The sequence below is a fragment of the Lampetra planeri genome, unplaced genomic scaffold (genome assembly GCF_965212315.1).
Source record: "Lampetra planeri unplaced genomic scaffold, kcLamPlan1.2.h2 scaffold_654, whole genome shotgun sequence".
Classification (NCBI taxonomy): domain Eukaryota; kingdom Metazoa; phylum Chordata; class Hyperoartia; order Petromyzontiformes; family Petromyzontidae; genus Lampetra; species Lampetra planeri.
The window spans coordinates 1-18,403 of NW_027615477.1; the positions used below are offsets into that span (position 1 = coordinate 1).

At 46.7% G+C, this 18,403-nt stretch overlaps 1 protein-coding gene across 1 annotated transcript; it reads left to right on the plus strand.

The window, feature by feature from the left end:
* Positions 1 to 414: 414 nt before the first annotated feature.
* On the plus strand, positions 415 to 16,006 carry LOC144741678 (ephrin type-B receptor 5-like; the record flags this gene model as incomplete). Its single annotated transcript, XM_078624187.1, is given in 20 exon segments — positions 415 to 584; positions 659 to 954; positions 10,071 to 10,226; positions 10,833 to 11,104; positions 11,285 to 11,366; positions 12,088 to 12,212; positions 12,306 to 12,468; positions 12,679 to 12,761; positions 12,764 to 12,795; positions 12,882 to 12,937; positions 13,094 to 13,134; positions 13,136 to 13,211; positions 13,331 to 13,578; positions 13,683 to 13,901; positions 13,979 to 14,005; positions 14,007 to 14,129; positions 14,485 to 14,589; positions 14,592 to 14,671; positions 15,121 to 15,276; positions 15,901 to 16,006. Coding segments are annotated over 20 exon segments (2,616 nt in total), but the record flags the coding sequence as incomplete, so codon positions are not given.
* Between the last annotated feature and the right edge of the window lie 2,397 nt (positions 16,007 to 18,403).

The following is an 18,403-nucleotide window of genomic DNA, read 5'->3' on the forward strand; positions in this document are numbered from 1 at the left end:
CATTGCAGGAACTTGTTTTCGGTGCCTGCTGACAGTGTCCGCCCAAAGATGCTTTAGTTATTTATTCATGACGTTTTTTTTTTAACTACCGCGCCTGAAGTGGCTCAGCTACATGTGCGGTCTCACTGGGAGGGAATATAGAATTTGTATAGTTGAATGAATTTCTCCTCAGGGAAAGTGAGATGCTTTTTTTTTTTTTTTAAATGCAAATGAAAGTCTGGAGAGGAATCGGAGGAGTCACAGGAAGCGCTGAAGGGGGGGGGTATGAGCAGGAACCTGCGGAGAAACGCATAGAAGTAGAACACTGCTTCTCTCGTTTCTCTTTATTTCCCTGCATGTGATTCATCAGACCGCTTGTTTTCATGATTCCGACACACGCCCACACGTCTCCTCCACACGTCTTCTTCCTTTCAGCCATCCAGCGCGGAGAAGGACACCAGGGAGGGCTGGGTGAAGATCGACACCATAGCTGCCGATAAGAGTTTCTCCAAGGTGGAGCCCAGTTCGCCGCACCAGTACCAGCCCAACAGATACAGCCGCATCAACATCAAGACACGCAGTTTCGGCCCGCTCACACGCACTGGGTAAACCGGCTGCCTCCATTTCACCGCTCCCTTCCTCGCTCCCAAAGGTGTAACCGCTCTCCCTCCTCATCCAGCTTCGTCCTGGCCATCGTCGACAGCGGCGCTTGTGTTTCCCTCATGGGAGTGTCCATCTTCTACCGCCGCTGTCCGCCCACCAGTCTCTACTTGGCGTCCTACCCAGCGACTCCTCAGGGGTGGAGGCCACCGCCCTGGTGCCCGTAGAGCGGGACATGTGTCGCCCACAGTCGAGCCCAGGGAGGCACGGGCCCTCGGATGCACTGCAACGCTGAAGGGGAGTGGATGGTGCCGGTGGGCGGCTGCGTGTGTGACGAAGGCCATGAACCGAACCTCAACGGATCTGCCTGTGTGGGTGAGTCAGACTTCATGGGGGTTGTTGACGTGTGCGATTCCCATCCCTGGTACTGTTTTATGTCCACACGGAGACAATCTGTGAGCAAATCTGACGGTCAAATCAAACTCTGGTGCAGATTAAAGAAGTGCACCTAAAAACAGAGGTGGACCAAAAACAGGAAGTGTGCTACATATGAGAAACGAGTGAGTTTAAAGTGTCAGTGGAAATGAAAAGTTACCACAGCCGCTGGGAACCACACACAGACAACGAGTCAGCAACCAGAGTCCACCAACAGTACATTAACCAACGGATGATCCAGGTCATTGTTTGTTAAGTCCCCATTCGAACAAAGTCCCCAATTCATGAGTCCTCAATTGAACGAGTCGCCTATTGAATCAAGTCCCAATTGAACCAAGTCTCCATTTGGAACGAGTCCCTAATTGAACCAAGTCCTCAATCGAATAGAGTCTCCAATTGGAACGATTACCCAATCATCCCAATCAAACCAAGTCCCCAAACGACCAAGTCTCTAATCAAACCAGGTCCCCAATTGAAACAAGTTTCCAATGGAGCCAAGTCTCCAATCAGACGAGTTCCCAATCGAACCTGAAGTCCAGCTGTCTGTTAGGTGTGACAAAGACCTAAAACCCCTGGTCGACATCATCGGTGCAACAGGTTGAAAACACACCACCAGTCACTGAGCAGCATCAAGCCTTCACTGGACACTTGACAACCACCAGCTGTTTAGGAACTCACACACAAAGTGTTCCGAAGACGAATCAATATGATATGAAACACGTTGATCGATACTGGACGGCGCTGCTGTCGCTCTGATGCACAGCGATACTCGACGAGGAGACGAGAGCAGAGTCGGGCGGTGACTTAACGACAAGGACGTCGTCCACACAGTTTACGACAAACGGTCAGGTGTTAAAAGGGACGATGATTAGAGGCTTTTACGCCACGAGTGTGTGGCGAGTGTGTGTGCACAGTGAGGAATACGGGAGAGGAGAGTAACCGAAGAGAGGACAGGCTGCAGGGAGAGAGTTGGTGGTGGTGGTGGTGGGGTCTACGAGGGGAAGCATAGTGAACGGGACGTGACACATTTAGGTCACGGCGATGTAATGGCCACTGGTCTGTGAGCGAGTGACAGAAACAGCAGGGGGAAAGGAGGGAGTGGAGGGGAAACTGGGAGAGTGAAAGAGAGGACGATGGAAGTTAATGACTGAGAGAGAAGGAATGAAGGAATGAGAATGAAGAGAGAGAAGGGATGAGAATGAGAGAGAGAAGGAATGAAGGAATGAGAATGAAGAGAGAGAAGGGATGAAGGAATGAGAATGAAGAGAGAGAAGGGATGAGAATGAAGAGAGAGAAGGAATGAGAATGAAGAGAGAGAAGGAATGAAGGAGTGAGAATGAAGAGAGAGAAGGAATGAAGGAATGAGAATGAAGAGAGAGAAGGGATGAGAATGAAGAGAGAGAAGGAATGAAGGAATGAGAATGAAGAGAGAAGGAATGAGAATGAAGAGAGAGAAGGAATGAAGGAGTGAGAATGAAGAGAGAGAAGGAATGAAGGAATGAGAATGAAGAGAGAGAAGGAATGAAGGAATGAGAATGAAGAGAGAGAAGGGATGAGAATGAAGAGAGAGAAGGAATGAAGGAATGAGAATGAAGAGAGAGAAGGAATGAAGGAGTGAGAATGAAGAGAGAGAAGGAATGAAGGAGTGAGAATGAAGAGAGAGAAGGAATGAAGGAGTGAGAATGAAGAGAGAGAAGGAATGAGAATGAAGAGAGAGAAGGGATGAGAATGAAGAGAGAGAAGGAATGAGAATGAAGAGAGAGAAGGAATGAAGGAATGAGAATGAAGAGAGAGAAGGAATGAGAATGAAGAGAGAGAAGGGATGAGAATGAAGAGAGAGAAGGAATGAGAATGAAGAGAGAGAAGGATTGAAGGAATGAGAATGAAGAGAGAGAAGGAATGAAGGAATGAGAATGAAGAGAGAGAAGGAATGAGAATGAAGAGAGAGAAGGAATGAGAATGAAGAGAGAGAAGGAATGAAGGAGTGAGAATGAAGAGAGAGAAGGATTGAAGGAATGAGAATGAAGAGAGAGAAGGGATGAGAATGAAGAGAGAGAAGGAATGAGAATGAAGAGAGAGAAGGAATGAAGGAATGAGAATGAAGAGAGAGAAGGAATGAAGGAATGAGAATGAAGAGAGAGAAGGAATGAGAATGAAGAGAGAGAAGGAATGGGAATGAAGAGAGAGAAGGAATGAAGGAATGAGAATGAAGAGAGAGAAGGAATGAAGGAGTGAGAATGAAGAGAGAGAAGGAATGAAGGAGTGAGAATGAAGAGAGAGAAGGAATGAAGGAGTGAGAATGAAGAGAGAGAAGGAATGAGAATGAAGAGAGAGAAGGAATGAAGGAATGAGAATGAAGAGAGAGAAGGAATGAGAATGAAGAGAGAGAAGGAATGAAGGAATGAGAATGAAGAGAGAGAAGGAATGAGAATGAAGAGAGAGAAGGAATGAAGGAATGAGAATGAAGAGAGAGAAGGAATGAAGGAATGAGAAATGAGAGAGAGAAGGGATGAGAATGAAGAGAGAGAAGGAATGAAGGAATGAGAATGAAGAGAGAGAAGGAATGAGAATGAAGAGAGAGAAGGAATGAAGGAATGAGAATGAAGAAAGAGAAGGAATGAGAATGAAGAGAGAGAAGGAATGAAGGAATGAGAATGAAGAGAGAGAAGGGATGAGAATGAAGAGAGAGAAGGAATGAAGGAATGAGAATGAAGAAAGAGAAGGAATGAGAATGAAGAGAGAGAAGGAATGAAGGAATGAGAATGAAGAGAGAGAAGGGATGAAGGAATGAGAATGAAGAGAGAGAAGGAGTGAGAATGAAGAGAGAGAAGGAATGAAGGAATGAGAATGAAGAGAGAGAAGGAATGAGAATGAAGAGAGAGAAGGAATGAAGGAATGAGAATGAAGAAGAGAAGGAATGAGAATGAAGAGAGAGAAGGAATGAAGGAATGAGAATGAAGAGAGAGAAGGGATGAGAATGAAGAGAGAGAAGGAATGAAGGAATGACAATGAAGAAAGAGAAGGAATGAGAATGAAGAGAGAGAAGGAATGAAGGAATGAGAATGAAGAGAGAGAAGGGATGAGAATGAAGAGAGAGAAGGAATGAAGGAATGAGAATGAAGAGAGAGAAGGGATGAGAATGAAGAGAGAGAAGGAATGAAGGAATGAGAATGAAGAGAGAGAAGGAATGAGAATGAAGAGAGAGAAGGAATGAAGGAATGAGAATGAAGAGAGAGAAGGAATGAGAATGAAGAGAGAGAAGGAATGAAGGAATGAGAATGAAGAAGAGAAGGAATGAGAATGAAGAGAGAGAAGGAATGAAGGAATGAGAATGAAGAGAGAGAAGGGATGAGAATGAAGAGAGAGAAGGAATGAAGAATGAGAATGAGGAGAGATAGGGATGAGAATGAAGAGAGAGAAGAATGAGAATGAGAGAGAGAAGGAATGAAGGAATGAGAATGAGAGAGAGAAGGAATGAGAATGAAGAGAGAGAAGGAATGAGAATGAAGAGAGAGAAGGATTGAAGGAATGAGAATGAAGAGAGAGAAGGAATGAAGGAGTGAGAATGAGAGAGAGAAGGAATGAAGGAATGAGAATGAAGAGAGAGAAGGAATGAAGGAATGAGAATGAAGAGAGAGAAGGGATGAGAATGAAGAGAGAGAAGGAATGAAGGAGTGAGAATGAAGAGAGAGAAGGAATGAAGGAATGAGAATGAAGAGAGAGAAGGAATGAAGGAATGAGAATGAGAGAGAGAAGGAATGAAGGAATGAGAATGAAGAGAGAGAAGGGATGAGAATGAAGAGAGAGAAGGAATGAAGGAATGAGAATGAAGAGAGAGAAGGAATGAGAATGAAGAGAGAGAAGGAATGAGAATGAAGAGAGAGAAGGAATGGGAATGAAGAGAGAGAAGGAATGAAGGAATGAGAATGAAGAGAGAGAAGGATTGAAGGAATGAGAATGAAGAGAGAGAAGGATTGAAGGAATGAGAATGAAGAGAGTGAAGGAATGAGAATGAAGAGAGAGAAGGAATGAAGGAGTGAGATGAAGAGAGTGAAGGAATGAGAATGAAGAGAGAGAAGGAATGAAGGAGTGAGAATGAAGAGAGAGAAGGATGAGAATGAAGAGGAGAAGGATGAGAATGAAGAGAGAGAAGGAATGAAGGAGTGAGAATGAAGAGAGAGAAGGAATGAGAATGAAGGAGTGAAGGAATGAAGGAATGAAGGAATGAGAATGAAGAGAGAGAAGGAATGAAGGAGTGAGAATGAAGAGAGAGAGGATTGATGAGGTGTGAGATTGATGAGAGAGAAGGAATGAGAATGAAGAGCGAGAAGGAATGAGAATGAAGAGAGAGAAGGATGAAGGAGTGAGAATGAAGAGAGAGAAGGAATGAGAATGAAGAGAGAGAAGGAATGAAGGAATGAGAATGAAGAGAGAAAAGGAATGAAGGAATGAGAATGAAGAGAGAGAAGGAATGAGAATGAGAGAGAGAAGGAATGAAGGAATGAGAATGAAGAGAGAGAAGGAATGAGAATGAGAGAGAGAATGAGGAATGAGAATGAAGAGAAAAGGAATGAAGGAGTGAGAATGAGAGAGAGAAGAATGAGAATGAAGAGAGAGAAGGAATGAGAATGAAGAGAGAGAAGGAATGAAGGAATGAGAATGAAGAGAGAGAAGGAATGAGAATGAAGAAAGAGAAGGAATGAGAATGAAGAGAGAGAAGGAATGTGTGTCAGTTCATGACGTGACAACATGAAGTGTCACTTGCTGTGATGGGGGGAGATTTGCATTTCAGTCGTCTCTGTCTGCATATGTCGGATGAAGTTTGCCGGAAGTTTCTTCAGCGGTCCTGGCACGGAGTGGGGGGGTCAAATTTCCAACATAGCTTCGGGACAATTAATCGTCGGGTTTTGCCAAGTTGGCTGTGAAATGCGCTCATGCTCTTTTGCTCTAACATCTGCACTCACCCCCCCTTGGTGGGTCGTCTGCGTCTGATTGATATTTCCTGACAAATCAGCGGCCTCGGAGCGAAGGCTCCCTGCGACTGTCGATGACACTTCGCTGCCCACGCCGCTCTGCCCGCTTTGGCTTCCAACTGTCGTTCGATAATGGTCGTTGCCGATCAGTCCGTTGACGGATGATGTGGACTGGCATCGTCGCATTGTTGTCCGTTCTGGCTCCGTGGGAATGTTGGGAACGGACAGATGGGTGAACTGCTGACGGGGGACAATGAAGAGAAGGCTGCTGCTCCTTCTTCAGTGGTCACAAGCTCTGGTTTCAACATGTATTGTATTTATTATTATTATTATTATTATTATTATTATTATTATTATTATTATTATTATTATTATTATTATTATTATTATTATTATTATTATTATTATTATTATTATTTTCAAAACTTGCAAAAAGCTGCACGGAACTGAACTTTTGAATAAGACAGAACTGGTCTCACATTTAAACACCTCGCAGTCATTACAATGAATTAACGGACTTCTTTTACAGTTGTAACTACTGAAGTTGAATCCCCATTCCTCTGTTGTGGTTATAATCATTATATATACATGTATACATATCAGACGCTAGCCTGTATTCTTTAAATATATACATTGTGTGTCACATAGATTTTTCATTATTATCATATTTTATTTATTTACTGCTATGTGCTAATGCTAATGCTATGTCACAAGTTGTATATTATTTTATTATTATATAAGAACATTAATGTCATACTCCCCTGCAGGTCATCCAATACACACACACACACACACACACACACATGCATTTTATTGTCCTGTATTTTATTATTTTGACATTAGATAACAGTTTCAGATTCAGTTTCAGATTCAGATTCAGGTTCTGGTTTGTCCTCTCATCCTCCAGTGTGCTCCTGGAATTGGAGCGTCCACTAACTCACAGTGTAACAGTACCAGTACTCCCCGACACACGTCCGCTCCTTTTTGTTTCTGCGTGTTCTTCACGTGTCGTTCAACGACGCGCTGGCTGGGCTGGGGGGCTGAGGGGCTGAGGCTTCTTGCCCCCGTTGGAATCTAGGTCTCGTCATCGCTTTGGCTCTGAATTTACATCACGGTCAGTTGTTGGAAAAATGGTTGCGTCACACATCACCGTGTGAGTCTGCAACGGGCCAATCATTGTTCAGGCCTAAATCACGTGATGCCTGATTATTCTGCACAGTCAGACCCCCCCCCCCAACCACCCCCAACTCAACTACACACACACACAAATAGATGAAGTTGCCAACTGGAGCATCAAACTCATTAAAACCCCATGTGATTCTTTTGCAGCCACAACTCAACAAACCCTTGTTTAATTATTGATCTGTTCCAAGTGAAGATGGTCGCTGGGACACTCAGACTATTTTTCTTTTTTTTCTTCCTGTTGAGATAAACTCATCTCGGGTCCTTTGACAGATGTAGCATCTGTCTGCTGTCTGATTCTGCTGCCAAACATCCAAGGGATGATTTCCTCCTTTGGTGTTTGCATCTTACGGTGTGTGTGTGTGTGTGTGTGTGTGTAGGGGGGAGGCTTTTTGGCAAAGTCGTGTTCCCTGTGACAGCCATTAAAGACACATCCAGTAATGTGCACACAGGACATTAAAGATGGAGACCGCTGTCTTTTCCTGTTTCCTATCACTGGTCATCTGCGCCGACACCATCCCAACCGCTCTTCCGACAACGGTCCGCTCCGATCCATCTCCGTGTCCACCTCTGCATCCCGTCTCCTCACCCTGTCCCCGTCTTTTCTTCTTTGCACCTGCATAAAAGCAGCGTCTGCTCCCCGAGACGAGTGAGAACACTGAAAGCCTTTTATCAGTTTATTCTGTCCTTCTATCGCTTCTTCTCCCCTCGTTCTCGTCCCACGCCACCCCAACTGTACACACACGTATCCACACACATCCTCTGTACTCACTTTGATCTGTGTTCTTTTTCATTTGTGTTTTATCTTTTTATTCTCATAGTATCTAGATAGTAATGTCCATACAGAGTAATTTACACAGTAAAATTGTTATTCATTGTCAAAAGCAAAACTTTGTAACTGCAACTTAATGCTCTGACACTCCCATTATCTGTGTCTTGGCGCCTTCAGTAAGCAGCTCGGTGACGCTCAGAGCAAAATAATGTGGGATTCACACTGGAAAAGTGGGCTGCTCACAGTTTTCTACTATGATCGGTTTAAGATCCAACAAAATCCTCCTGAGTCTCTGCTTCCTCCAACAGAACATTAAACAGACGCCCGACAACAACACTGCTGCTGCTGCTGCTGCTTCTCGCATCGTCATTGTAACAAGTCAACGGTTCCTCCTGATTTGGGGGTTGCTCTGGACGTAGAACTGCTGTGTGACTGCTCGGCGCCTTTCCCTAGTGCTCCATTACTTTCACCCAGAATGGATTTACCAGAACATTCTCTGAGCACGTGTAGAAATGTCCCCGTTTCCAACCGAGACTTTCAGGTACTAGACTCCTCCATGGAGTCTAGAGGGGTGGTGTAGAATCGCTGTATCGGCTCATTTTGATTAAACCTCCCTGTGATAAGGGAATCCTGAAAACAACATGGTCGACATCTACAGACAAAAGGGACCTTTGTTTTTAAGGTTGCAACCTTTAGTGGACTGTGCTTTTGGCGAACAAACACGCTGCGAAGGCAGGTCACTCAATATTCTCCTCCCAGTCCTGCTCAGGACGAGCTCAGTCGCCTGCGGCGCGCAGCCGAGTGATTCGCCTTGACCTCGGTGCTCAGCTGTCCTGCTGCTGACATTAACAACTGGCACATTTTACAAGTTTTCCACAATAAAACCAGCCGCCACTTTCCTATGGTATTTACTGTGTGTGTGTGTGTGTGTGTGTGTGTGTGTGTGTGTGTGTGTGTGTGTGTGTGTGTGTGTGTCTGTTTTACAGCTCCAATATAGATCATAGACTGTATAAAGGAGTGGATAACACCTCCCACCTCCAAAGCTGCATTCTTTCTACTGACCAGCAGGAGTGAATCGTTTTTTGTACGAGAAATGATCTCTCATTGTATTTTTCTAATTCCTTCAAACCTTCACGTTTCAAGGCATCTTTGAATCTTCAGACGGAGTTTTGTTTGTCAAAACCCGCCTTAAAACAAAGTAGACAATAAACCAGAAAGAAAGTTTGACCCTTTCTGTGTATTTTCAAGAATTCTGGCTTGTATTTGTTGTCCAACTTATTTAAAAAAACAAAAACAAAAAACAGCAGCATTGACCTTAAATTGTATTTCTTTTGATTTTCCACATTCAGACATCTCCGTCGATGGGTCAAAGTGGATGTACATGCCAATAAATAGTGAATATTGAATTAGTTGGCTTATAATTCAGCCTTGACATGAACTCAGCATGCTGACTTGTTGCACACCCCCACCTGCCTCCGTATGACCACTCCTGGCTCTCAACAAACTGGATCAACAGGTGGAGGCGTTCAGTCTGAGTTCAGTCCTCAAAGCGTTCACACACTTCATGCTGACTGCTGGTTGTGGCGGCTGCTCCACCGCTAACTTGGGCCCGTTCCTCCGTCAACACCGTTAAATGACGGGGGCAGAACAGAGCCAGCAACAAAACACACCGATCCGAGATGCACGTTTGGCTGAAGAGGAACCGCAAGCCGCGTTGAAACTGATGTGTTACTGGAAATAGCTGTTGCTAGCTGGTGGTTGAGTTTGTCCAGGACCGAAAATAAAACAAGACACAAAGTCAAAAGTTCATTTCACATCCATTTGCTGCTGCGTTCACAAAGTACTGTATATGACGTGTATATGTATGTTGAAAGTATGTTGTATGATTGTGGAACATATTTCCACCGATGACTGTTACGGACCGTTGTGTCTTTGATTTCTGTCTCGGTTGCAGACTTTCCTATGCTGTGTAAGTGCAGCACTGAATGAGTAAACACAGGGGAAGAATGCTTTTGTGTACTGACCAAACAACAACAAAACACGTGTGACTGGAAAGAAGAAGGTGAAATACTTGGCAACGGACCCATTGATGGATGTGACTGTACACTTTGACCTGGTCCTCTGTGCAGCCTGCCCGGTGGGTTACTTCAAGTCCCTCTCTGGTTCCGTTCCCTGCTCTGTGTGTCCCGCCAACAGCCGAACCAGCCTAGAGGGGTCGAGTGTGTGTGAGTGTCGCAGCAGCTTCTACAGAGCGGCCAACGACGCCAACTCCTCTGCCTGCACAAGTAAGCTCTGTTTGCTCACGCCTGGCTTTCTGGGAGGTGTTCAAGGGGGCCTCAGAGGACTCCTTTTCTCAGGCTGAGAGATCCGGAATGTTTACTCAGTGACCGTATCCATCTATTTTTTATCACACATCATTCTTTTCACATCACACATTTGTAAGATCTATTTGTGGAGTGGGGGGAAAAGACGGGAGACGGAGATGGTGTTCAGAAGGTTCAGTGAATTATTGGTTATTGATTTATTCTGTTATTAATCTATTTATTCATTTAGGTTCCAATTTCCTTCACACTTTCAAAAAGTGAGGGTGAAGGTGTGAGATTACACAAGTCATACATCTTCCCACATCATCTGTGCTGACGCCCATAATAATAATAACAACAATATTATTATTATTGTTATTGTTATTGGTGTTGTTGTTATCATTATTTATATTGTGTTTGTATTTATTATTTTTTGTATTTGTCTCATGTTTATTTTAGTTTGGTTTTATGATTAAACTACATTAATATACTTTTTTTTCCCCCTCGACTCTTAAATAGTTGTTGATAACGTTTTTCTAATTGTTTTCCCTTAGTTACCTAGCTAAACTCACCCTGTGACCTCTACAGCTCCTCCATCTGCTCCAGTCTCACTGTCCTGGGAATACGAGAGCGGCGATGGCGGGGTGTCCCTGAGGTGGCGCCCCCCGGTGGACATGGGTGGTCGAAGCGAGGTGTGGTATGGAGTTGTGTGTCGGATCTGCCCCTCAGCGACGGTCACCAGCTCAGCGTCGTGCTCCTGGTGTGGGGAGGGCGTCACTTTCAGCCCCTCCCAGACCAACCTGAAACAAACCAGGGTCACGCTCAACAACCTGCTGACCCGAGTCACATATCTCATACAGGTAGAGTGGCAAACATGACATAAAACATAAAACATCAAATGTTTGGTGTAAAATGACCTATAAATGTCTGTAAATGCCTTAAATGACTGATGATATAATCATTCACCGCTGCTCACACACTCAAACCTGTCGTCGAGGTAAACGGCACAAATGAAGGTTTCTTTGTCTCCGTGTTGACAGGTGCAGGCCATGAATGAGGTGTCGGCTCTGAGCCCCTTCCCACCTCGATACACCAGCATCAATTTCACCACGAGCCAGTCAGGTGATGAAACGATGAGATGAGAGTGTGCCGCTGTTTTGATGATGTTTGCACAGATGCTGCTGCTGCTGCTGCTGCTGCTGCTGCGTGTGTGTGTGTGTGTGTGTTTGTGGTGAGAGAGAGAGTGTGTGTGTGTGTGCGTGCTCCTGCCGTCTGGGCAGAAGGTTGCTCGAGGTTACAATATCCTGTCAGACCCCATTATACTCAGCACAGAGGAAGAAAGGGATAAATGAGAGGGATGGAGGGAGCAGGGAGACAAAAGGCAAAGACAGATGAATGTAGATCAGTGAACAGAGAGGAGACTCCACCTTCATGCACATCAAGTTCCCCCGGTAATTCGATGGATGAGATGACTCAGTGATCTTAAATGATCTCAAATATACCCGATAAATCAACGTTTATTGATTATACTGGAAAAATCCAGGAAATATTCCTTTAAATGTCCAGAACAGTTGGCGTTAGTAGTAGTAGTAGTAGTAGTATTAGTAGTAGTAGTAGTAGTATTAATCCTGCTGGCTGCTCCGGCAAAACTTTTGACTTTCCAATAAATAACTTCCCCAAGTTGTGTAACACTGCCCCCATGTGGTCATTGTGTCCACCACGTCACAGACTCACAGCTGAGGGGTGATTTTCTGAGGCAGGTTGGCTGGTCAGTCAAGAGCCTTGGTCGGTCGGCAGTGGCGCTCATTCATCTGACACCCCCCCCCTTTAACCCCACTCACAGTTCCAAGTACAGTTCCCATGATGCATCAGCTGAGCCGCGCCCCAGACTCCATCACTCTGTCCTGGCCTCAGCCAGACAGGCCCAACGGGGACATCCTGGAGTACCAGCTCAGATACTACGACAAGGTAACACACACACACACAGACACACACACACACACACACACACAGCACACACACACACACACACACCTGACCTCTCTCTCCGGTGTCCCTCAGGGTTCGGACGTGGACGGCGCAGCGACCGTGTACAGTGAGACCAACACGTTGACAGTCAACTCTCTGATCCCTGGATCCATCTACGCCTTCCAGATCAGAGCTCGCAACGAGCGAGGCTACGGCCCCTACAGCAACACCATCTACTTCACCACGCTGCCTCGAGGTCTGCGTCTGTCTGACGAGTTCCATGGAACGGGGTCATGTAACGCCCTTTCAAAATAAACACAAACGTAACCAGTTACATCGCTGGAGAAAGTAGATCAGTTATTTCCAAGTCTATTCTAAATGTGTGTGTGAATGAATGAGAACGATAACTGATGTGTTTTGTAGATTTTGAGCTGAGCTGGGCGGTTCCTCACCTTCTCGTCCTCAGAGGAACATTCGCAGCAGATCCAGAACCGTCTCCCTCTGCTGGTCGGCTCGGTGATGGGAGGAGCGGCGTTTCTCCTGGTCGTGAGGCAGCGATTGTGATCGTGGTGGTGTTTCGCAGGTACGTGGCTGACCTGTGCACCGTGACGCCACGTGGTGTGTTTCATTTTGTCAATGCCCCTCTTTGTCGTTCCTCCTCCATCCCAGTAAGAGGAGGGAGAGTCCGTACAGCGACAGACTGCAGAGGTACATCAGCAACAGAGGTGAGAGTCACAGCGCAATCAAAAACCTTCCTTTTATTCATTTTACACAATTTGTACGTTCACCCTTCAAATAACCAATTCTTGGTAAATGAACTGCAGAAGACGATCATTTTTTTAAAGTATGATTTGTATGTGTAAATGGTATTTTCTGTCCAGGTGGAGTGAAGTACTATGTGGACCCGTCCACCTATGAGGACCCCCAGTGAGGCGGTCAAAGAGTTTGCCCGTGAGATTGACCCCACCCACGTGAAGATTGAGGAGGTGATCGGTGCAGGTGAGGTCTGGTTGTCTTCAGTCAGTGAATCTTGTTGCTCGGCGACGTCCGTGTGTGTGTGTGTGTGTGTGTGTGTGTGTGTGTGTGTGACGACTCCGCTCCCCGTCTGCCCTCCACAGCCCAGTTTGGGGAGGTGTCTCGAGGCCGCTACCGTCCGATTGGGCGCAGAGAGGTGCTGGTGGCGGTGAAGACTTTGCGCTGGGGGGCGTCTGACAGAGAGAGGGGGATGTTCCTCAGTGAGGCGGGCGTCCTGGGCCAGTTCGACCACCCCAATGTGCTGAAACTGGAAGGTGTGATTACTCTCAACCCTCCTGAACGAATCATCACGGAGTTTATGGAGAACGGACCCCTGGACTCCTTCCTCAGGGTGAAATGAGCGCAAACACACCCACAAACCCCCCCATGTTAGGACTGGTCATGTTTGGCTGAAGCTCCTCGTCTCCTCCCGTCTGTTCCCCTCCGTCCTTCCAGGAGAACGAGGGACAGTTCAGCATCCTGCAGCTGGTTGGGATGCTCAGAGGGGTCGGAGCCGGGATGCGTTACCTCTCCGAGAGAAACTTTGTCCACCGGGACCTGGCGGCCAGGAACGTGCTGGTCAACTCCAACCTGGTGTGCAAGGTGTCCGACTTTGGCCTGTCGCGACTCATGAGGGGCCTGGACCACAACATACCGACGTACACGGCGTCTCTGGTAAATGAAGCGTTTCCTAGCAACGCGTCCATCACCGGCAAAGAGTTCCGCTCTGCTTCACTCTGTCCTCGCATCAGGGCAGTAAGATTCCCGTGAGGTGGACGTGCGCCGGAAGCCTTCCAGCATCGCAAGTTCAGCTCAGCGAGCGACGTCTGGAGCTTCGGCATCCTCATGTGGGAAGTGATGTCGTATGGAGAGCGTCCGTACTGGGACATGAGCAATCAGGAAGTGAGTGTGTGCTGCAGCTTTGACACAGAGGTCATGACCTGGATACCAGCAGAAGGTTCATAGAACCACGTAACAGACAGACACCATGTGGATGTAGACTGGTCGCACAAGAGGTTCACGTTCCCTTCTTGGTTTGCTGCCCGAGGCACCGAAACCACCACCCCCCCCAACCCCCATGAAAAAACTGCTACTAGTGGCTGCTATTGTTCTGACTCACTTCGGATGATGTCACTGTTGCAAAAAGGATTATTACTTTGAAAGTGGGTCTGGACCAATCAGATTGCAGACCCTTCTGACCCCCTATTCAGCAGAATAACATTTTGCAGCTGTCATTTGTCTCCTCCTCTCTGTGCAGGTGATGAAGGCGGTCGCCGACCAGTACCGCCTCCCTGCCCCCAGTAACTGCCCCTCCGCCCTGCACTCCGTCATGCTTCAGTGCTGGCAGGCCCGATCGAGGCGACCGGGCCGGGGTTCGATTCCCTCCTGTCCTCCTTGGATCGCCTCATCAGACACCCTGCTTCACTCAAGGTGGAGCCGACCCGGTGAGGCCGCACCTGACCTCGGACCCTGCTCGTGGTTCTTCCTCTTCTTCTCACACCTGTGGCCCCCAGCGTTGTGACATGAGAAAATTTTCCAAAAAAATGTTCCCGTCACAGGAAGTGAATGGATTCCAGAGGTCCAGAACAGAGTGTGTTCACAGCCCTCTAGCTCCTGATTTAAACTCAGATTCTCTGTGTGGAATCAGATGGAGGAGGTTTGTCAACCTGTGGCCCGTGGACCCCGATGGGGCCGCTCCCCAAATAATGAGGGACCACGATCTGCTACTACTTGCTCTCACTCTACCCTCATAAACTATATAACTACGTGCTCGGAGGAATGATCGCCGTGCCAACAGTGTTTGTCAACCTGTGGTCCGTGGACCGCGACGGGTCCATCAGCAGGGAGGGGAGGGATTTTCTAGTTGTCATTACATTTGTTTTCCCTGCAGAAGCTGCTCGCAGCCGTTGCTCAGCCCCACCCCCACGGACCTGTCGTCAGTGGCGACCGTCAGTGATTGGCTGAGGGCGCTGAGGATGGACCGATATCAGGACCAGTTTGAGCGGGCGCACTTGGACTCGTTGGACCGAGTCAGCAGGCTCACGATGGAGTGAGTAGAGTTTGTTGAGATTAGATGGTAGTTGAAATAGTTTCCATTTCACAGGTAGAATACGATATTACAACGTCAGCTGGTCACGGGGGCGTCTGCTTTCTTCTTTTTAGTTAATTTTGTTCATTTATTAAAGTTTCAGCTGATGAATTTTAACATCAGGTCCCTATTTTCCGTTCATCAAAGGTCAAATTATTTGTTCTGTCACATTATATTTTGTAATTTGACTACAAATGTCGCTCTGGAGCGTTTTGCAGAGAAACTTTCACAGTTTCGCTTTCACCTTGCAATCTTGTTTCCTTTCCTTTCTTTTTTTTTTTTTTCTCCACCTTTTCTCAGCAGCAGCTTGACGTTCTGCCTCATTCATTGCTCGCTGACACTTTCATGGTCTTGTGGCCTCTCAGGAGGAAAGTTCTTCAGTTGTCACGGCAGCTGTGAAGATGTTTTGACAGAATTCTTTAGTAAAGCCACTGTAGAATGAATTGTGAAGGTTTTGGGCGGCCACAACTAAAATGAACTACTTTTAGTCAGCATTGGGAACGTGTCGTCCTTCATGATGTAAATATTAGAGTTTGTTGTGATTGAACATTTTCTCTCTCTGACGTCAACCCTGCCCTCCTCCAGAGATGTCCAGAGTCTCGGCGTGAACCTGCTGGGACACCAGAGGAAGATCGTCAGCGCAGCGCAGCAGCTCCGGGCCCATCTGACCCAAGGGCAGGTGGAGGTGTGACCTCTGACCCCTGAACAGCCTGAGCTGTGGATACCGAAAGGTTCTCATTCCTCTGCTCGTTGTCGTCTTCATCTTCTCGACTGGACACATTTTAAGCCAAAACCTTCCTCGGAGGAAGCGAGCGAGTGGCAGCGTGGACTTTAAAACACACACTCGGGGTTTCCTGTCAGAGCAGAGGGCGCCGTGGGGGGCTGCGGTCCGGGTCACCGGAGGAGGACGTTCAAACTTCCTCAAACTTCCTCCGTGTTGCTCACGAGAGTTCACTTGATAGTTGTCTGCCTTTGTCGGTCCCACCTGTCTCCTTCTCCTCCTCCGTCCTTTCACATACACTCGTCCCCAGCCCACGTTCAAGTACACTGAAAGTTTCTTTTTATTTAATAAAAAAAAAGAAAGAAGAAGAAGAAGACAAGCTTTTGTAGATCTCTCCTGACAAAGAAATGCGTGCAGACAATGAAATATGTCCCCACCGCAGACAGATGCTGACAACATGTACGTGCTACCCAGCAGGTTTTGCCTTACACACTTTCACCGCGGTAAAAAAAAAAAAAAAAAAAAAATCAACCATCAGTCCCGCAATCTGCTCTGCGACAGCCTGGAGGACAAACATGAACCACTGCCATGAACTCAGAAGGAGGATTAAAGAAGCCATGTTGTTTGACAGACGGACTCTCGGCCTCCGGGCTCACGTCTGAGAGGAAAGCAGGAGAGGGCGGCACCCACTGATGTGTACACACTTCACCGTGTCGTGTTAGAGCGGCTAGCGGATCAGACTAGCAGAGGGCGTCGCAGCGTTGTGAACGCGTGAGACGGGAGGAACGGACACAATGGGGTTGAACTACGTGAGGGTGAGTGAGCCATGACGCTGTGGACGCATGTGTGTCTGTGACGTGTGCGTGCTGTGCGTCAGATTGTGTCTGTGTGTACACGATGTACATGATGAGTGTGTGTGTGTGTGTGTGTGTGTGTGGGAGTGTGTCAGGCTACACACATCAATAGCTGTGTTTAATTGTGTGAGTGTTCCACTATTCCATAAATGTGCAAATTTGTAAATAAATATGATTTATTTAAAAAAAAAGAAAAGAGAAGTCTTCCTTTTCATTTTAGCGTGTTCTAGATAATTCCATTCACGTCTGTTCCATCCCAATTAAGAAGTTCATTAAATCAGACTCAAGTTTTTTTGGGGTGTAATTTAAATATACTGTATAAGCTGGCAGAGAATCCATCCGCTAGTTGTTGCTGCATCTCCAACACTGGAAGTTTCGCTTTGGATTTTAAACCTTCGACGCCATCTAGAGATGAAGTGTTTGCATTTGTTCATCATCCCTACTGGTTTCCACTGTGGGTTCTCTCAGGGTACTCCAGCTTCCTACTACTTTCAAAACAAAAGCTTGCCAAAGGTTCACTGGTTACTCTAGATCTGTATTTCTCAAATGTGGGCCGTGCACAATTAGTGGTCTGCCAGCGCCCCCTTGTGGTCCAACTGTGGACTGTGAGGAAATTGCGTTTTTTTTGGTTTTTTTTTTATTGAAAGATTTTAGTTTAAAAAAAGACAAGATATCTGAGGAAAAATCATATCCCACAGGAAAAATGGTAACCTAGTAAGCTAACGTTACTCCGTTACAGGCAAAATCATCATGTAGCGCTGGCTAAAGACGGGGACAGTAGAAAGAAAATCAGATGAGGAAGGGGAAACCTCCAACACAGGCAAGGAGAATAGTGCTGTCCCGTTCACGATGATTCGCTCGAAAGAACGAATCCTTTGGGTGAAGAGACTGTACTGAATCACTGACTGAAAAGATTCGTTCATGTCAACTGATTCGTTCGTTGCCTGTGAACGAGTCGACTGACGCAAATGTTCACTGAAAGAGAAACTTCGACTGAAACAGTGTGTGGCCAACTCAGGTAGTGATTCAGGACACCTCAGAGAACTGGTTTGCCCCCCACTGCAGAGGAAGGTGCAACAGGGAGATGATTCATGAACAAAGCATAAAATCATTACATTTAGGTTCTGATCATCTTCATTTTGTGGTTACGTACACACACGCACACACACACACACACGACACCTGTTTTCCGTGCTGTTGCACAACACATGACAGGACGTTCACCCCGATCACCTTCACAGCGCGCAGGTTCTTCCACAGATCAGCAGGTGGACGTGGAATCTGGGTTGGGATCTGCTGGGCTCAGCAGCGGCTGCGTTCCCACGTGTCGTGCTGCTGCTGCTGCTGATGTGGACTGATAGTCAGACTGCTTACACAAGCTGCAGGGACTCTTGCGCTCAGCCCGTCTTCTCGATCCGCGCCGGAGCGTTCACCTTGTCCCACTGGGTGTGGGACAAGGGTGCACTTAGGTGTGTGCGTTGAACGTTTTTCAGTTCCCTGTGAATCGGATGAA